Genomic DNA, 20219 nt, shown 5'->3' with positions numbered 1-20219 from the left:
AATCTCTTCAACTTTGATGGGTTCATCAAAGTTGACATCGTGGCTACCCTCAACTGACCCTGCTCTATCTGCGGAAATGGGGAGTTTCTCGACGCGACAACATTTTTTTACGCAAGGGAGTGGACGCAGTTTAATGACGGTCAGTGCTATCCGGAGTCAATGGGACGTCCCTACCCTAAACCCGAACCATTTTACTTCTCAACTTCAATGGGGTAGGGACGTCCCAAGGATCAATAGCACGGASCATTTAATGACTTGTACACTACCAAATCACAAGACTGAGCTCGCAAGAAGTCTGATTGGCATGATTAATTAGCCAATAGAGCTCAACCGGTCTGTTTGATTGACTGGTAGTTGTGGCAAAATTACCGTTGTCACTGGCACAGCCACACTAATTAAAACAAAAATGTGCTTTTTGGTCTTAATTTAAGGTCAGGCATAAGATCAGTCGTGTGGTTAAGGCTATGCTTAAGGTTAGATTTAAAATAAGATTTTAAGAAGATAAATTGTAGAAATAGGCGGGGTTTAGCCATAATTATGTCTTTGTGGCTGTGGTAACTAGTGACGACCAAAAGACATTGGTATCTGGTGTGTGCCTGCCTGCCTGGTTGTGGTGGGGGAAGGGGTCGTTGAAGTTGATGGAACCGCCATCTTGAAAAGTGCCATCTGACAGTCTAGCTACATTTTCTCGCCTGTCAGAATCCGTTGAAAACACTTTTTTTTCTTCTTAGGATTCGTGGCTTTTTTGTTGTTGACACTTTAGGCTAATGACCCAATAAGCTACATGCCGGGGACTCACCATTTACCGTTGTTTATTGGTACGTACTTGCTAGCTAGTGCATGCAGTTCAGGAGACAGGAACAGCTACTGAGCTAGCTAGCTAGAGCAACATTAACTACCCATTTCTCTTTAGCTATACCGATGTATTTATAAGTACGAATCGTCCTTACTTGTTATTGTACTCGATAGATAGCTACGATACGTTAGTCTTATTGTGTGTGAAAAGCCACTGCACTGGGGTCCATTGAAATGCACTATGTTGTTTGCTAGATAACGCTAGTTAGCCGTATTTCAGACCAGTGTGTTATACACGGTTCGGTTTGGCCTGTCTGCGTTGGTTAGCTGGAAAATGCTAACTGACGTTATCTATCTTGCGCCCACCGTTTGGATATTGATGTTAACGTTATACTGTTAGATGTTGGCTTCGGTATTTTTTTGCCAGTTAACGTTAGATAGCCATCTAGAGGCGTCAAGTTGTTGACGGGAACTGGCTAACGTTAGCTAACAAAAAAATATTTGGCTAACGTTAGTTGGCTACCTAGGAAGCGTTAGCTTTTTGGGTAACGTCAAAGTAGCTAGTTTGCGTTAATGTTAGTAGTTTGTGAAAACCACGTCAGCTGTAACTACGTTACTTCAATAACCCTGGTAAACGCACGTTGTTAGTTGTCCGCAGCGAACCTACTTAACTACCTAACTAGCTATCAAGCAGCTGTCTATTGTGTTAGTTAGCTAAACTCGGCAAAGTAAACGTCCTRTCACTGTCAACTGCGTTTATTTTCAGCAAACTTAACATGTGTAACAACTTAACATAATATAACAACTGAGACATTAACTGAACAAGTTCCACAGACATGTAACTAACAGAAATGGAATAATGTGTCCCTGAACAAAGGGGGGTCAAAATCAAAAGTCAGTATCTGGTGTGGCCACCAGCTGCATTAAGTACTGCAGTGCATCGCCTCCTCATGGACTGCACCATATTTACCAGTTCTTGCTGTGAGATGTTACCCCACTCTTCCACCAACGCACCTGCAAGTTCCCGGACATTTCTGGGGGGAATGGCCCTAGCCCTCACCCTCCGATCCAACAGGTCCCAGACGTGCTCAATGGGATTGAGATCCGGGTTTTTCGCTGGCCATGGCAGAACACTGACATTCCTGTCTTGCAGGAAATCATGCACAGAACAAGCAGTATGGCTGGTGGCATTGTCATGCTGGAGGGTCATGTCAGGATAAGCCTGCAGGATGGGTACCACATGAGGTAGGAGGATGTCTTCCCTGTAATGCACAGCGTTGAGATTGCCTGCAATAACAATAAGCTCAGTCCGATGATGCTGTGACACACCGCCCCAGACCATGATGGACCTTCCATCTCCAAATCGATCCCGCTCCAGAGTACAGGCCTCGGGTTATCGCGAGAGAAAACCGCGACTCGTCAGAGAAGAGCACTTTTTGCCAATCCTGTCTGATCCAGCGACGATGGGTTTGTGCCCATAGGCGACGTTGTTGCCGGTGATGTCTGGTGAGGACCTGCCTTACAACAGGCCTACAAGCCTTCAGTCCAACAAGCCTTCAGTCCAGCCTCTCTCAGCCTGTTGRGGACAGTCTGAGCACTGATGGAGGGATTGTGTGTTCCTGGTGTAACTCGGGCAGTTGTTGTTGCCATCCTGTACCTGCCATCTGCAGTCCTCATGCCTCCTTGCAGCATGCCTAAGGCACGTTCACGCAGATGAGCAGGGACCCTGGGCATCTTTCTTTTGGTGTTTTTCCAGAGTCAGTAGAAAGGCCTCTTTAGTGTCCTAAGTTTTCATAACTGTGACCTTAATTGCCTACCGTCTGTAAGCTGTGAGTGTCTTAACGACCGTTCCACAGGTGCATGTTCATTAATTGTTTATGGTTCATTGAACAAGCATGAGAAACAGTGTTTAAACCCTTTACAATGAAGATCTGTGAAGTTATTTGGATTTTTATGAATTATCTTTGAAAGACAGGGTCCTGAAAAAGGGCTGTTTCTTTTTTTGCATAGTTTACATGTTAGCTTGGTCGTTTTGGCATAGTTTCAGGATTTTCCGGCTCAGGCTGTGTTGAATTTAGCTAGCTAGTTCAGTTTCTGACCCCTATAACCACAACTAACTTGGCTGGATAGTTAGTCCCAGGCTGTCCTGAGACATGGCTGTTGGTTACTTAGCTAATGCACAAAAGTATGTAGTCTTGCTAGCTAATACAGTAAGAACAACACTGAACAGCAAATGGGGCTAAATGGCAATGTAACCCTTTGCTCCCAAGGCAGTGCATTACATTTGACAAACAATAGTGTACTAAAAGAAGTTTGCCTATACAAAAACACATCAAGTTATGACACACTCTGGTTTAGTTTACATGAAACAGAATGTTACCTTGGGCAACCCCTGGGTTTCAGTTTTACACTGTCACTGGATAGTCATACGTGTATAGTTGAGTAACCAACCATACATTACTGTGTTGTGATTTAGTTGACAAATAGTTTTTGTCTTCACCCACTGGAGATTGGCTATTCTGCATTTGTCATATTTTTGTCAATTGAGACAGATGGGGCTATTCCTTAAATCATGGAATTAAGTGTTCATAAGCGTTCTCAGTAGCTGGTAGAGCAAACACTTCAGCACCAGGCCATAACCATATAAATAACCATATAACAGATGTAAACCAGCAGCTGAAAGTGCTTATTTTTTGTTGCGCTCTTGGGTGGCGATAAAACAGTTTTCCTGTCGTTATTTGATCGCCTGTGGTAGACAGAATTTAATGCCAGACAACAACCAATGTTGTGCATGACATTCATTTTGACATCTTCAATTTATTGTATTTTATAGAGCAATGATTGAGTTGCACACTTTCATCAAAGAATGCACCTGGACAGGGACCAATGTCAATGGTCCCTCAGCACAGCCCCGATGCTCAGTCTATTAATACACTTTCTTTTCTCAGCCATTCACTTATCTGAGGTGCTGCTTAGCATAAGACAAGATGGCTTCACGGTAACCTTTAACCCTATTTCTCCCAGGCTTCCCCACAAGATGGGAATTCCTAGCAAATACTTTGACTTTTATTTATTTTTTACCTGAGGGCCAGGTGTACACAGTGGGAAATTCTGTTTATCTTTTGAGGCATATGCCTAGTGTGTGCACTGAACATGTTATGCTGCTTTGTTCCTACGGTGAGTGAGTTGTTGACACAGTGTTCTATATTGCCACTTAAGATGTGACACAAGGTGATTTGACTAAGCACAGTGTTCTGAACTAACAATGATCTTGCCAGTATGTTGAGTGTGGAGAGGTTCGCCCAGTAGTGCTTGTCTTAATGCTTTGAAGTTTAAACAAAGTTTAGACTGATTTTGGGGAGAGTTGTTGGGATGCTGACATGTCGACAAGGAAGTGCACTCTTTTCCTATGATGGAAAAGCTATGGTTTACTGGCTCTTTGCCAGAGATTTAAAGTTTGTCTCATGACCTAGACTAAGTATTTGTTTTCACCTGGTTAACACTTCTTATTTAGAAGGTAATCTAACACAAAATAATTAACTTATATTACTACTTGTTTCAGTAGCATGTGACCTTAACGTAAGAAATCTTACTGTTAGTAAGAAAATGTTCCATTACAATGAGTAATATGCTAATTTATTTTTTGTTTGTTTCAGGTGTGCGTTGATCTGTTGAGGTTGAGGTGGTCGTTCTGCTGCATGTGTCAAAAAGTCTGTCTTGTCACTGCTGCCTGTGGAGCCTGTAATGGGCCAGAACTCCCAAAGAGCAATATCATTTTATTTTTAACCTCTGGACTCTATCCCAGTCAGGTACATTTGTGAAGCTGTCTGTTTGACCACCTCATCTCAACCCACATTGTGTACTTTGTGTCACTGAGTGCTTTCCCATTGTCTTATGAATGTTTTCCTTCCTTGCAGAAGCATCATGTTTTGGAAGTTTGATTTACACACGACGTCCCACATCGACACCCTCCTGGAGAAGGAAGATGTGACTCTGACAGAGGTGATGGACGAGGAGGATGTCCTGCAGGAGTGCAAGGCCCAGAACCACAAGCTGGTGGACTTCCTGGTACGGCCTCAGTACATGGAGGACCTGGTAACTTACATCACGCAGGAGCCAAGTGATGATGTGGAGGAGAAGATCAAGTACAAGTAAGTGGGATTCACACACTAGGCCAGGATATACTTACGGATATATGCCAATTTTGAGAACGATTTCTTGTTTTATTTCAGTTTCCCTTGCATTTGTTTACCTCAAGGGAATTCCCCCTATAATTGCTAGACAGTCAATTATATAGGACCTTTGATGTGCTCTTTTGTGTGGTAGTGGTACTGTATTAATTGATCATTAAATGTTCTACTTCTATGCTATTTTCAGGTACCCCAACATATCGTGTGAACTCCTTACCTCGGACGTTGGACAGATCAATGACAGACTGGGAGAAGATGAACGTTTACTAATGAAACTTTATGGCTTCTTGCAAAATGAATCTCCACTAAACCCTTTACTGGCCAGTTTCTTCAGCAAGGTCCTGAGCATCCTCATCGGTAGGAAACCGGAACAGGTGAGGTCAATACAAAACGCTTGTATAAACCACACGGGTTTTAAAAAGTGTATGACTTTTCACGAATGCTCCGGGAGAAAAGATTGTCCTTTGACACATCCTTAAACTTTGCAGATTGTGGAGTTTCTGCGGAAGAGGGAAGACTTTGTGGACTTGATGATTAAACATATAGGGACCTCTGCCATCATGGACCTGCTGCTCAGAATGCTGACCTGCGTTGAACCACAGCAGCTCAGACAAGATGTCTTAAATGTCAGTGTTGTTATTTGGTTTACTTCGTGTTTTGGTCTTCTTTTTTTAGTGTGTGTTCAATTATTGACCTCTCATCTTCTCCTCCCACAGTGGCTGAACGAGGAGAAGGTGATCCAGAGGCTTGTTGATATGGTCCAGCCTTCTCAGGATGAGGATGTAAGTCACATTTCATCAGCAGTTTGTTTGGCGTCCTGTTGCTCTTTTACAGCATTTTACAGTCTCTCTCTGTTCATCATCCAGAGGCACTCCAACGCATCCCAGTCTCTGTGTGAAATCATCCGCCTCAGTAGAGATCAGATGTTCCAAGTGCAGGGCTGCTCAGAGCCTGACCCATTACTGGCCACACTAGAAAAGTAAGTCTCTACAACCTGTTTCTGTATTTTTTTTTCAAGAAAGAATACTCATTATTACTGTCATCATAGTTAATGACTTTGGCACAACAATAAAATAACTTAATTAACTAACCTACTCATTCAAGGGTTTTTCTTTATTTTTACTATTTTCTTCATTGTAGAATAATAGTGAAGACATCAAAACCATGAAATAACACACATGGATTCATGTAGTAACCAAAAAAAGTGTTCAACAAATCAAAATATATTTGATATTCTTCAAAGTAGCCACCCTTTGCCTCGATGACAACTTTGCACACTCTTGGCATTCTCTCAACCAGCTTCATGAGGTAGTCACCTGGAATGTATTTCAATTAACAGGTGTGCCTTGTTAAAAGTTAATTTGTGGAATTTCTTTCCTTAATGCGTTTGAGCCAATCAGTTGTTTTGTGACAAGGTAGGGGTGGTATACACAAGATAGCCCTATTTGGTAAAAGACCAAGTCCATATTATGGCAAGAACAGCTCAAATAAGCAAAGAGAAACGACAGTCCATCATTACTTTAAGACATGAAGGTCAGTCAATCTGAAAAATGTGCTAACTTTCAAAGTTTCTTCAAGAGCAGTCGCAAAAACCATCGAGCGCTATGATGAAACTGGCTCTCATGAGGACCGCCACACGAAAGGAAGACCTGGAGTTACCTCTGCTGTAGAGGATAAGTTCATTAGAGTTAACTATACCTCAGATTGCAGCCCAAAATAAATGCTTCAGTGTTCAAGTAAGAGACATATCAACATCAAATGTTCAGAGGAGACTGACTGAATCAGGTCTTCATGGTCGAATTGCTGTAAAGAAACCACTACTAAAGGACACCAATAAGAAGAAGAGACTTGCTTGGGCCAAGAAACACGAGCAATGGACATATTAGACTGTGAGTCCAGATTTTTGGTTCCAACCACCGTGTCTTTGTGAGACGCGGAGTAGGTGAACAGATGATCTCTGCATGTGTGGTTCCCACCGTGAAGCATGGAGGAGGTGGGTGCTTTGCTAGTGACACTGTCGGATTTATTTAGAATTCAAGGCACACTTAACCAGCATGGCTACCACAGCATTCTGCAGCGATACACAATCCCATCTGGTTGCGCTTAGTGGGACTATCATTTGTTTTTCAACAGGACAATGACCCAACACACCTCCAGGCTGTGTAAGGGCTATTTGACTAAGGAGAGTGATGGAGTGCTGGATCAGATGACCTGGCCTCCACAATCACCCGACCTCAACCAAATTGAGATGGTTTGGGATGAGTTGGACCGCAGAGTGAAGGAAAAGCAGCCAACAAGTGCTCAGCATATGTGAGAACTCCTTCAAGACTGTTGGAAAAGCAGTCCAGGTGAAGCAGGTTGAGAGAATGTCAAGAGTGCAAAGCTGTCAAGGCAAAGGGTGGCTACTTTGAAAAATACACTTTTTGCTTACTACATGATTCCGTATGTTCATAGTGTTTATGTCTAAATTATTCTACAATGTAAAAAAAATAGTCAAAATAAAGAAAAACCCTGGAATGGGTAGGTGTGTCCAAACTTTTGATTGATACTGTACATGTCCCTTTCTCTCAGACAAGAGACTGTGGAGCAGTTGCTGTCCAACATCTTTGACAAAGAGAAAAATGACTCTGCAATAGTCAGTGTAATTCAGATTCTCCTGACACTCTTTGAGACACGAAGACCAGCGTAAGTTAACGATATCCCATTTGAAAGTTTTATGTGTCATATTTGTTTTGTGACACTTTTTCTGATGTACTGTTCTGTCGTTTGCAGGTTCGAAGGCCATTTGGAAATCTGTCCTCCTGGTATGAGCAACCCGTCCTTCTCAGTCAATCAGAGCATTCTGGAGGCTGTCAGACCCAGGCTCAAAGACTTCCATCAACTGCTGCTGGAACCCCCAAAGGTAATACAGTACTTTACATATACTATATACACAAAAGTATGTGGACATCCCTTCGAGTTAGTGGATTCGGCTGTTGCAGCCACACCTGTTACTAGAAGGTGGAATCTCCACAGACAAACTTTGGCAGTAGAATGGCCTTACTGAAGAGCTCTGACTTTCAACGTGGCACTGTCATAGGATGCCACCTTTCCAACAAGTCATTTTTATGCCCTGCTATAGCTGCCCTGGTCAACTGTAAGTGGAAACGTCTAGGAGCAACAGCGGCTCAGCCGCGAAGTGGTAGGTCACACAAGCTCACAGGACGGGATCACTAAGTGCCAAAGCTCGTAGCGTGTAAAAATCGTCTGTCCTCGGTTGCAACACTCACTACGAGTTCTAAACTGCCTCTGGAAGCAATGTCAGCACAAGAACTGTTCGACGTGAGCTTCAAGAAATGGGTTTCCATGGCCGAGCATCCGCACACAAGCCTAATATCACCATGCGCAATGCTAAGCGTCGGCTGGAGTGGTGTAAAGCTCACCGCCATTGGACTCTGGAGTGATGAATCACGCTTCACCATCTGGTAGTCTGACAGACGAATCTGGGTTTGGTGGATTCCAGGAGAATGCTACCTACCCGACTGCATAGTGCCAACTGTAAAGTTTGGTGGGGGAAGAATAATGGTCTGGGGCTGTTTTTCATGGTTCGGGCTTGGCCCCTTAGTTCCAGTATACAACGACATTCTAGACAATTCTGTGCTTCCAACTTTGTGGCAACTGTTTGGGGAAGGCCCTTTCCTATTTCAGCACGACAATGCCCTAGTGCACAAAGCAAGGTTAATGCAGACATGGTTTGTCGAGATTGGTGTGGAAGGACTTGACAGAGCCCTGACCTCAACCTCATCGAACACCTTTGGGATGAATTGGAACGCCGACTGCGAGCCAGGCCTAATCGCCCAAGATAAGTGCCTGACTTCACTAATTCTCTTGTGCCTGAGTGGAATCCCCGCAGCAATGTTCCAACATCTAGTGGAAAGCCTTCCCAGAATAATTTAGGATGTAGCAGCAAGGGGGGGACCCACTCCATATTTCCCATGATTTTGGAATGAGAAATTTATCAAGCAGATGTCTACATACTTTTGGTCATGTACTGTCGTCTTACACACACACACACTAAACATTGCAGATATTTCAGGCCATTTCAGTTAGCTAAGTAGAGGTTTTTCACTTTGTTATTAACTTGAAATAAATATAACTACCACAATATTTTAAATAAACTATTACTACATTTCTCTGTTTGTTGTGATCCTGCTATCTTAATCTCGGTTTAACTTTGAGTCATATTTATCTTCAGAGTGGGTGGTCTTTCCTCTAAATTGACTACAAGTGCAGTCCACTCTACAAGTTCACTCCAATGGCGGTTGTGTTTGAGTTACCAACTGAATGAGAGCCTGATTGTTTCTTTCATCACCATATTTGCAGAAGAATATCATGAAAACCACATGGGGAGTGCTAGACCCCCCAGTGGGAAACACCCGGCTGAATGTGGTCCGTCTAGTGGCCAGCCTCCTGCAGACCAACACTCATATCATCAACATGGAGCTGATTAACCTCAACACTCTAGGAGTCATACTCGTAAGTTTCCTGTCTTTTATATTTTACACATGGTTTTTAGTACTAGTTGTTCCTGCCGTAATCAGCACCTGGATTTAGACTGCTATGCACAGGGATTTCTGTCTTTCATTACACTAGTTCCTTTAGTACCCCCTTCTCATAACTAAGGTCAACAGGGATGATGCACACTTCAACAACTTGGTTTGGAACATTTTCTTATTAAATAAATGTATTTTTTTTTTTAACAAAAAAAACAATCTGTTTATTCTCAGGACATGTACTTCAAATATATATGGAATAACTTCCTGCATTTACAAGTTGAAATATGCACTGCAATGATCCTAGCGATGCCCCCAGCCCAAAGTGAGAACCTCAAAATCAACAGTGATCAGGAGCCTGTCAGAGAAAGCCACCTCATCAATCATGTGAGGCTTCATCACCCTTTTCTTTACATCTAGAATGGTACTCATCAGACAAGTCAATCAACTATTTTTGTGCGCTGTGTTTTAGCTGTTTCAGAAGTGCCAGTTTATACAGAGAATTCTTGATGCATGGAGCTCCAATGAGAAAGCGCAGTAAGTACTGTTATTATTAGTGATATATGTGTCTAGTTGTTACTAGACCACTGCAGATTTGTTTTTTATATCTCTTGTGAGCTCTTTGGTTTTTCCCCTTGCGAAGGCTCACAGAAATGTCACCACAATGTGCTGGTAGGCTTCAGTAAGTGTTTCCTGTTGCAGGGCTGAGGGTGGACGTAGACAGGGCTACATGGGCCATTTGACCAGAATAGCGAACTCAATAGTGCACAACAGCGACAAGGGCCCCAATGGTGCACAGATACAGCAGCTCCTCTCAGGTGAGTGGGCTTTGACACCCAAAAGGAATGAGGTTGTTGGAGCGAAAAAACAATCCTTACTATATCCTGAAAGGAGGTGGAATAGACTCATCTTGTTATTTCAGAGCTCACGGAGGAAGACAGAGAGAGATGGGAGACCTTCATTTCTGGTCAGCTAGCTGACACAAACAAGAGAAACACTGTAGACCTAGTAAGTCTGATAGACACCTCAGTTACTTAATGGCAAAATATGTTTTCAGAGTACACTGTTACACAGTATTTACACTGACGTACTGAAAGGTGAAGTGCCAGTAATGCCAAAGCTGTTTGAAGGATGTCTCGTGGTTGTCCTCTTAGTAATAAGGTTGGTTGCATTGTGCACTAGGTGAACACACACCATATTCACTCATCCAGTGATGACGAGGTAGACTTCAAGGACAGCGGATTCCACCAGGATTCCTCTTTACAACAAGTAAGTCTGTAACTGGATGAGACTATATAAATGCTGCTAAATCTCCATATTGATACTTTAAAAAAAATATTGTTAACATTATTATACACTGCTCAAAAAAATAAAGGGAACACTTAAACACAATGTAACTCCAAGTCAATCACACTTCTGTGAAATCAAACTGTCCACTTAGGAAGCAACACTGATTGACAAATTTCACATGCTGTTGTGCAAATGGAATAGACAACAGGTGGAAATTATAGGCAATTAGCAAGACACCCCCAATAAAGGAGTGGTTCTGCAGGTGGTGACCACAGACCACTTCTCAGTTCCTATGCTTCCTGGCTGATGTTTTGGTCACTTTTGAATGCTGGCGGTGCTTTCACTCTAGTGGGAGCATGAGACGGAGTCTACAACCCACACAAGTGGCTCAGGTAGTGCAGCTCATCCAGGATGGCACATCAATGCGAGCTGTGGCAAGAAGGTTTGCTGTGTCTGTCAGCGTAGTGTCCAGAGCATGGAGGCGCTACCAGGAGACAGGCCAGTACATCAGGAGACGTGGAGGAGGCCGTAGGAGGGCAACAACCCAGCAGCAGGACCGCTACCTCCGCCTTTGTGCAAGGAGGAGCACTGCCAGAGCCCTGTGCTGGAGGGCATTTTGCAGGGCTCTGGCAGTGCTCCTCCTTGCACAAAGGCGGAGGTAGCGGTCCTGCTGCTGGGTTGTTGCCCTCCTACGGCCTCCTCCACGTCTCCTGATGTACTGGCCTGTCTCCTGGTAGCGCCTCCATGCTCTGGACACTACGCTGACAGACACAGCAAACCTTCTTGCCACAGCTCGCATTGATGTGCCATCCTGGATGAGCTGCACTACCTGAGCCACTTGTGTGGGTTGTAGACTCCGTCTCATGCTACCACTAGAGTGAAAGCACCGCCAGCATTCAAAAGTGACCAAAACATCAGCCAGGAAGCATAGGAACTGAGAAGTGGTCTGTGGTCACCACCTGCAGAACCAVTCCTTTATTGGGGGTGTCTTGCTAATTGCCTATAATTTCCACCTGTTGTCTATTCCATTTGCACAACAGCATGTTGTGAAATTTGTCAATCAGTGTTGCTTCCTAAGTGGACAGTTTGATTTCACAGAAGTGTGATTGACTTGGAGTTACATTGTGTTTAAGTGTTCCCTTTATTTTTTTGAGCAGTGTACTTGTCTAGTAATAGTAGTACTGATTTTGTGAATTTTAACGAATATTAAACGTGTCTTCCAATTGTAAGTATGCTTGCGTTCTTAATCTTTAAACGATTAACCTATAGCTACAGTATTAGTCAATTGTTTTGAATTGAAGTACTTGAAGTTTTTTGTAGTGCCAAGACTATATCATTATRGTTGGTCCTGGGTTTGCCAGGCCTTTTCTGATTATCAGATGCAACAAATGACGTCCAATTTTATTGAGCAGTTTGGCTTCAATGACGAAGAGTTTGCCGATCAGGATGATGTCGTGGAGTGAGTACTGAATCCTGCATGTTTTCTTCATAACCTGCTATTCTACTGGTTGGGAGATTTCAATAAGGGTGTGGGGTGACTAGACTGGTGTTCTATTAATACATTCTTTGCTTCCTTAACAAAGGACTGGGAATCAGTTTCTTTCTCTGTACAAAGGTTTAGGTTACATACATGTTTGCAATTAACATATGAAAATAAAATGCCACTGTTTGGATAATGATATCTCTAGTGTGGGGGAAAGTAAGTGGTAGGTTAATTGGATGCCAGTTTGAATTCAGCAACCCGTGAATGTCAAATGTTCTTATTACATTTAAGTAGCTCATATTATACAGTTCTACCATTTAAAGTAGATTGCCTGTGTCACTGTCAATTAAGACTGATGCTTTGCTTGGACCAGAGTCCAGATAGTAACTTTGTAATTGGTAATTGCAAAACAGTTAAAAATATTTTTTCCTTGATCAAAATGGGGTTTGTGGTGGGTGTGGCCATGGGCGTGGCCTCTGACCAAACATTTGAGGCCCTCCTGTTGGCCACAGTGACAATGTAGCTGTTTTAAAGCTCACTTCCTGCAATTCTACACATTTTGCCATCCCTTACGCTATCTGAGTCAAATATCCCTTTTCTACCAAGATGTTTTTCCGCCAACRTTATCATCCTGCCAACTTTTACCGCCTCTTCTTTATATCTGAAAGGTATTGCCGGTATCAAAGCCCAAAAAATGTTCTGCCAAACGACCTACTAATCATTTCAGTAAAGTTCTGCCTACGGCATAGTATGAAACGTTACCGTAATGCTTTGGCACGCACTACGCTCTTAAACTCTTGATGGTTGCTAGACAGCCAGTTAATACATTTTGCAAGACATGTCGCTTCACCCATCTCTTCTCATAGCCCACCACATGCACTTTTATCTTAAACATAACCGGATGGATACAAAGAATTACTGTGGGAATAAATATCACTGAATGATGAAACTATTGGAATAAAGTATGTGCAATTGAAGGCATGTATCAAGTTGTTGCTTACTGAAATGTCCCAAAGTCATCCAATTCTTGTAATAAATTTTAAGCAAAAGCCTACTAGATTATAATTTCAGCACTGTTTTGATTGGGACGGCACAAGCGCGCTGCTTTGAGACAAGTGTGGGGACTCATCTTGGTAAATCAATAAACTTTTTTAAATCTCTGTTTTGAATATTGTTTAGGATAGAATTACTTGCCTAGTTAGATAAATAAAATTAAATACCATAAATCCTATGTGAAAGCAGCAGAATATTATAAAATCACCAATCATAATTTTGGGAATTTTTGATTCTCCCTAACTGTCTAGCTTTTACTTAGGGGATTGTTCGTTTTGAAAGATCTTATTTAAAAATGTATCCGTTATCTTTCCTACATACTTTCTGGTTTTAGTAGTTTGTTTACACTGAAAAACGTCTTTCCATGTACTTTTTTATTTATTTATTTTATATATTTTTTACTGTTTGGACATAGGCGGCCCGAGGAAAAACACTTAGGCGACCCGCCCAAGACTTTTCTATGCAGAGTAAAAACCCTGCATAATTCAGTTTAGTTTGGAGTAAATAGCGCATTTCAACCCTGCTCTGTGCCTCTGGCTCTTGTTATGTGGGTGATCTGCTGGCGGTTGGGCCCCTGAGGAGAATGACCAGATGGGAATGGCTGGCTGGAGTTTCTGCATAAAGCTGCTTTCATGTGAATAACATTGTGCCATCCTTCTACCTGTTAATGGGCCTCTGTAGGTAGGCGTCCTGAAGCCATTGTGTTTGGTCATTGTTTGTAGTCATTGTCTAATTAATATAACTAAACTAAACTCTTTTCTTTAACATTTCAGTATTCCCTTTGATAGAATATCAGACATCAATTTTTCCTTGAATACAAATGAAAGTGTAAGTATCTTAATATAATTTAATGCATTTCAAAGGTAGTGAAAGGATGTTAAAATGAATGCCATGTTGTCTTCCATTTGTACTGGTGATCTGTTCAATTCTAGTGAAAATGAGTAAGATCATTTTCCTCAAACTGCTACTTTATCTCCCAAAGCCTTAAAGTTTACAATTTTTATAATGCTGTTAGTCTTTACCCTGGGAATTTTTTCAGCCGCAGAGACAGAATGTCTGTTTTGAAGCTAATTTCCTGCAAGGCTACACATTTTGCTATGGCTTATTTCTTGTTCTTATGCTATCTAAGTGATTAAAACAGAAGTCAATGGGGGGCCACATGACATTTTTGGAATTTCAGATTCTCCCAGACTAGTTTTTATTTTGGTAATTGTTAGTTCTCAAAGATGATCCTATTTAAAAAAATAAGTTGCTCCATTATCTTTTCAACAATCTTTTTACCTGGTTTTAGTCGTTTTAAGTTTACACTGAAAACGTTTTACTTTAGCTAATGCTGCACTCTAGACGTCTGAAGTTCTGTTACCTATGAAAATGATGCACATACATATTTTCTTCCCATTTAGCATCATAGCATATCTTTTTGTGTATCTTGTGCTTTACCCTGGTATTGGTGTTGTCTTCCAGGCGAATATAGCTCTGTTTGAGGCCTGCTGTAAGGAGAAGATCCAGCAGTTTGAAGATGCAGGCTCTGATGAGGAGGATATCTGGGACGAGAAAGATGTCACTTTCGCACCAGACGCTCAGAGACGTCCTCGGTACGGCAGCGCCTCTTGACGGATATGTCAATCAAATGACTAACATATCTTCTGAGGCTGATTCAAAGCACCAATTTGGGTTTGGGTGATTTTGATACATTTTCTTGACTTTTGTCCATTCTGTGCCTCCCATTAGGAGCTCTGGCAGCACAGATAGTGAGGAGAGCACAGACTCTGAGGAGGAGGATGTTAAACGTGATCCCTTTGACCCCAACAACGCCAGCTCTGATGACAGAATGGAGGTGGACACTGGTGAGGGATTGTTCCGGGTTGGTGCACTGGGGTTGAGTTAGTGGTTCGTTGGGTAGGTCGGTCTGGTATGATCTTTTCAAGATGATGCCTTGCTTTTTTGTGATGGCTGCCCTGTTGTTTCAGGGCCTCTGTGGACAGCTAACTTTGACGACATACCCATGGACACCGGGAGTTCTACGGCGATGGGAGAATCTGCCCCAGCCTCCACCACCGCTGCCCCAGCCTCCCCCTCCTCCCCTGCGGTTATACCAGAGTCTGCTGGCTGGAGCTCCCCCAACGCCTCCCCTGACAAAGCCATGGGCTGGGCAGACTTCTCTAGCAACTTCTCACCAGTTAGGTAAGGGTTCATCATCCCACCACCCTCAGTCCCAAGGCCTTAGGTGACACTATTGCCACACGTTTCCATATTGCGTTATCCTTCCATGTAGTATGAATAAGGATGGGGGTGACGGGTGTTCTGTTTATTCCCCTGCCTTTCCATGTCTTATATTTGAGTTTGGCTATTTTTAAGAGGACAAATTCAAGACCTTTTCTTGAATCTTCCAGACCCAAAGATCCTTTGAGGAGCAATTCCCCAGTAGCAATGGAGACCTGTATAGAGACAGGAGACCCCTTGGGTGTCAACGCACCAATGCAGCCTGAAGGTGAGGTTTGCCACTGAGCTATACAGGAATAAGTGTGTTACGGCTCACTCTGTGGTCACTGTTATGATGCTGTCCCTGTGTGACGTCGCAGATTCTGACCAGTGGCCAGGGGACGAGGCAGCCCAGCCAGCCAGCTCCCCTGGAGGGAAAGCCGGAGGCTCGGACGCAGAGGAGTCCGTCACCACTGAGACGGTCATCAATGGATCCATGAAGGAAACAGTTAGCCTTACTGTAGATGCCAAAACTGAAACTGCCATTTTCAAGAGGTAAGGCTTTTGATGATGACTCTGGTCACCAATCCTTCATTTACAACACAGCCATTCACCTCACAGAGCATGTGGAATTGACCTCTGTTTCTTGCCACGTTTTCCCCCTCCTGCACTGAGTGACTTAAATCCATGCAAGGCAGGGACACTCCAGTAGACTTGTATAAATATCTATATACCATTTATGTATCACCAAACCTGCCGAACCTACATTGCTGTCTGTCTGTGTTGTTTGAGAAACTGTCCTTCACTTTAACTGCAACACTTACAACATGAGCTTCCTCTTTCTCTCTGGCGTGCGTGTGGCTTCAGAGTGTTGAAATCTTATCGGTATGTACAGCCAGTCGGGGGGCAGACATCTGCTGTGTCTTGTTTTCATGTCAGCCACTGAGTTTTTTTTTATTATTAATTATTTTGCCATCTCCATTTGCATGTATATCTCAGATGTATTGATTTGGTCGTCGCTTGTCGTCAATGACGTCGTGAATTAGCCCTCAGGATTAGCCACTCCCAGTCTTTGAGTTGGCCTTGTTCTCCTTTCTGTCGATGTCCAGGTGGGGGTGTGGATTGGCGGAGGCAGTCTTCAAAATTTATCCGCCACCTCCTTGTGCTGGTGTCTCATTGCCTTTGGTTTGTAGCTCATGGCATTGTGAGGTGGCTGGAATAAACTGGAGAGAGATGAATCTTAGCCTAGCAGTAGTCCTGTTGTCACGCAAAACTCAGCTCTACTAGCAGTAGTCCTGTTGTCGCGCAAAACTCAGCTCTACTAGCAGTGAGCTTTGTTTTTATGCTTGGATCTCAAGTCCAACAGACCTTCAAAATGCCATCTAGCGGCCTCCCGGGTGGCGCAGTGGTCTAGGGCACTGCATCGCAGCGTTAGCTGCGCCACCAGAGTCTCTGGGTTCGCGCCCAGGCTCTGTCGCAGCCGGCCGCGACCGGGAGGTCCTGGGGAGACGCACAATTGGCCTAGCGTCGTCCGTGTTAGGGAGGGTTTGGCCGGTAGGGATATCCTTGTCTCATCGCGCCTCCAGCGACTCCTGTGGCGGGCCGGGTGCAGTGCGCGCTAACCAAGGGGGCCAGGTGCACGGTGTTTCCTCCGACACATTGGTGCGGCTGGCTTCCGGGTTGGAGGCGCGCTGTGTTAAGAAGCAGTGCGGCTTGGTTGGGTTGTGCTTCGGAGGACGCATGGCTTTCGACCTTCGTCTCTCCCGAGCCCGTACGGGAGTTGTAGCGATGAGACAAGATAGTAATTACTAGCGATTGGATACCACYAAAATTGGGGAGAAAAGGGGGTAAAAAAAAGATTATAATAATAAAAAAATGCCATCTAGGTAGTTGTAAATGTAGTTCACTTTGCCAGGTCATTTTAAATAAGAATGTGTTCTAAATTGACTTGCCTGCTTAAATTAAAGGTTAAATAAATCGTACATAACTGCCGCCTCAAAGAGAAAATGAACAAGACCCTTACAAATACCCAAATATCCTGGAGTGCGTTAGTTTTGCCTAGTAATTATGACGACGTAGTCGTGGTTTTAATGACAAAAATCAAGACCGATGGCTGACACAACTTTGAATCATTTCGGTGAGTTTCAAAACTGTCATTATCTCCTCGTGTTCTGCTCTTCAAAACAAGCTCACTCTTAAAAAGAGGCAACTGCTGTAAGTGGATGGTCAGAAAATCTAAATGGACTCTTGCTGCTTCTGTCCATTTGCTGTCCATTTTGTTKCTTGCATCCATTTTTAACCGCCATACGCATTTCGACACATTCGTTTGTCCAATGCTTTGATGTGGTCTGTCTCTCCCATTCTGCATGCGTCAGTCTTTTCCGTTCTGTGTCTAAACAGTGGGGGGTTTCTGTCTACTTTTGTCATTCTGAATGTTTGAAATGGCAAGAGCTCTGTAAATGTTCCTTTTTTCTCTGCAGTGAGGATGTGAAGTTGTCTACCTCAGAGGACGCATCTGCAAAGTACGTGGTGGGGGAGAGTGGAACACCAGAGAAGAGGGTCCCTGCATCTATCCAGCCTGTCAGCAACTGTTCGAAACCAGGGTCTGGCTCCATGTTGTGAACTTATACCTTCACTGGAACTGTCTTGTACTAGTGAGCTATTTTCAGACATGCTGTTGTACCGGTTCTGTCTCATGATGTCCTATCTTTATTTCTTCCCTTCCACAGTGCACAACATTCAGATGAGAAATCAAAAGTCCCCAGTGACGCTGTTAATGGTCCCCTAGAAGGAACAGCAATGGACGAAGCCAAGTAAGTGTCAGCGAGAATGAGGTTGTGCTGTGSGGTTACAGTCTGGCATGTCTTATCACTTGTGATGTGTGTGTCATCCAGTATGTTACACTGTGTCCTCTGTCTGCCCGCCTACAGAACAGAGCAGAGCGTGGCCTCACCGGCGGCAGCTGTGAACGGCCCAGGGTGATGTGTGGTTCCTGCCAGCCTGTTCCTGCCACGCACAGCTCTCTCCCTGGGCCACCAGTAGAGGGCAGTGCAAGTCCAGAGTCAGAGCTGCTGCTGCACTAACTTCACCAGATCAGGACCAGCAATATTAATATTAGGCTATTACAGACAGTTGTACAGAAAGTTGGAACTGAATGAAGAGATACTCTAATGGATACAGTTATTATTATTTTTTTGCATTTGTTTATATACTATTGTTATGAGGTGATCCGTCTGATATTTTGCCACTCCAAGTTAAATAGTAATGTTGCTATAGTTAAAATGATTGTATGAATAAAATATTTTATAAAAAGAAAATGTATACAGAAACGGAAGATAACTGAAATATACCAATTGGAAAACTTGGTGTGATTTTGATAGGGTTTTCCTTCTGCACAAAATCGGATAATTTTATTTCCAGCTACCATATAATGTTAATCGGCAACCCATGTTGGTATGTTTATCAGTACGCTTGTTGGTAGGAATCAAAATAATTTTAAATATTCCAAGGTTTATTTTGCCACAGCTATTATTTGTAAATGTTTCTTGTATACTTTCAACATGAGCAAGATTTGAAAACCTTTGGTATAGTTTTTAACTTAATTTATTAAGGTAGATAATGTTCTGTTACTTAGTGCCATACACATGTTCTCTCCCCGTTGACAACATTAAACTGTACAAACCCAAGGTGAACAACTGTAGGAAATGGTTTCCAGTTGCACGTATCTAGTGAGTGTTAACTGTCTGCAGTCTTGTGGTAAATGGGTTCCATTTTACAACTGTTACAGTACCAATCAAGTCAAACATTCTACCCGCATAATGATGCGTGTGTAATGAATATTCTTGGTATTGCTTCAATCATGCATCAACCATTGATTATTTTTATACAGTGCATTTGGAAAGTATTCAGACCACTTAACTTTTTCCACATCTTGTTAAGTTACAGCCTTTGTCAAAATGGATGGTCATTCCCCCCCCCCTCAATCTACACACAATACCCCATAATGACAAAGCAAAAACAGGTTTCTAGAAATGTTAGCAAATTTCTTAAATACAAAACTGAAATATCAAATTTACATAAGTATTCAGACCCTTTACTCAGTACTTTGAAGCACCTTTGGCAGTGATTACAGCCTCGAGTCTTCTTGGGTATGACGCTACAAGCTTGGCACACCTGTATTTGGGGAGTTTCTCTCATTCTTRTCTGCAGATCCTCTCAAGCTCTGTCAGGTTGGATGGGGAGAGCCGCTGCACAATTTCAGGTCTCCAGAGACGTTAGATCGGGTTCAAGTCCTGACTTTCCAAAGCCACTCCTGTGTTTTCTTAGCTGTGTGCTTAGGGTCGTTGTCCTTTTGGAAGGTGAAACTTTGCCCCAGTCTGAGGTCCTGAGCGCTCTGGAGCAGGTTTTCATCAAGGATCTCTGTACAGTTGTGGCCAAAAGTTTTGAATGACACAAATATTAATTTTCAAAGTTTGCTGCTTCAGTGTCTTTAGATATTTGTCAGATGTTACAATGGAATACTGAAGTATAATTACAAGCATTTCGTAAGTGTCAAAGGCTTTTATTGACAAGTACATGAAGTTGATGCAAAGAGTCAATATTTGCAGTGTTGACCCTTCTTTTTCAAGACCTCTGCAATCTGCCTTGGCATGCTGTCAATTAACTTCTGGGCCA

General features: G+C 43.0%; 1 protein-coding gene across 3 annotated transcripts; it reads left to right on the top strand.

Annotated features, from left to right (window-relative positions):
- The first annotated feature begins 570 nt into the window (after positions 1-570).
- Positions 571-19231, top strand: LOC111962252 (serine/threonine-protein phosphatase 6 regulatory subunit 3). Of its 3 annotated transcripts, none has more exons than XM_023985198.3 (25): positions 571-818; positions 4452-4604; positions 4713-4946; positions 5173-5359; positions 5474-5611; positions 5702-5767; positions 5852-5964; positions 7557-7670; positions 7758-7887; positions 9348-9500; positions 9752-9904; positions 9990-10054; positions 10220-10335; positions 10440-10525; positions 10700-10786; positions 12220-12266; positions 14117-14171; positions 14808-14938; positions 15075-15190; positions 15314-15527; positions 15737-15834; positions 15926-16100; positions 18026-18148; positions 18275-18358; positions 18476-19231. In XM_023985198.3, the coding sequence occupies exons 3-25, from the start codon at positions 4720-4722 to the stop codon at positions 18525-18527; spliced, it is 2730 nt and encodes a 909-aa protein (XP_023840966.1). In that variant the 5' UTR covers positions 571-818; positions 4452-4604; positions 4713-4719; the 3' UTR covers positions 18528-19231. The 3 variants fall into 3 exon arrangements, with proteins under 3 accessions (XP_023840966.1, XP_023840968.1, XP_023840967.1); XM_023985200.2 differs by having other exon boundaries at positions 12187-12266; XM_023985199.3 differs by having other exon boundaries at positions 12169-12266.
- The last annotated feature ends 988 nt before the right edge of the window (positions 19232-20219 follow it).

The sequence above is a fragment of the Salvelinus sp. IW2-2015 genome, linkage group LG4q.1:29 (assembly GCF_002910315.2).
Source record: "Salvelinus sp. IW2-2015 linkage group LG4q.1:29, ASM291031v2, whole genome shotgun sequence".
Lineage (NCBI taxonomy): Eukaryota > Metazoa > Chordata > Actinopteri > Salmoniformes > Salmonidae > Salvelinus > Salvelinus sp. IW2-2015.
Note: the sequence above shows the minus strand (reverse complement) of the source record. Positions and strands in the feature narration are given on the sequence as shown.

Coding starts and splice junctions, on each gene's coding strand:
- LOC111962252 (XM_023985199.3), top strand. CDS start 4,720: ATGTTTTGGAAGTTTGATTTACACACGACGTCCCACATCGACACCCTC. Junction 12,267..14,116: donor GATCAGGATGATGTCGTGGA/GTGAGTACTGAA, acceptor TTAACATTTCAG/TATTCCCTTTGATAGAATAT. Junction 14,172..14,807: donor CCTTGAATACAAATGAAAGT/GTAAGTATCTTA, acceptor GTTGTCTTCCAG/GCGAATATAGCTCTGTTTGA.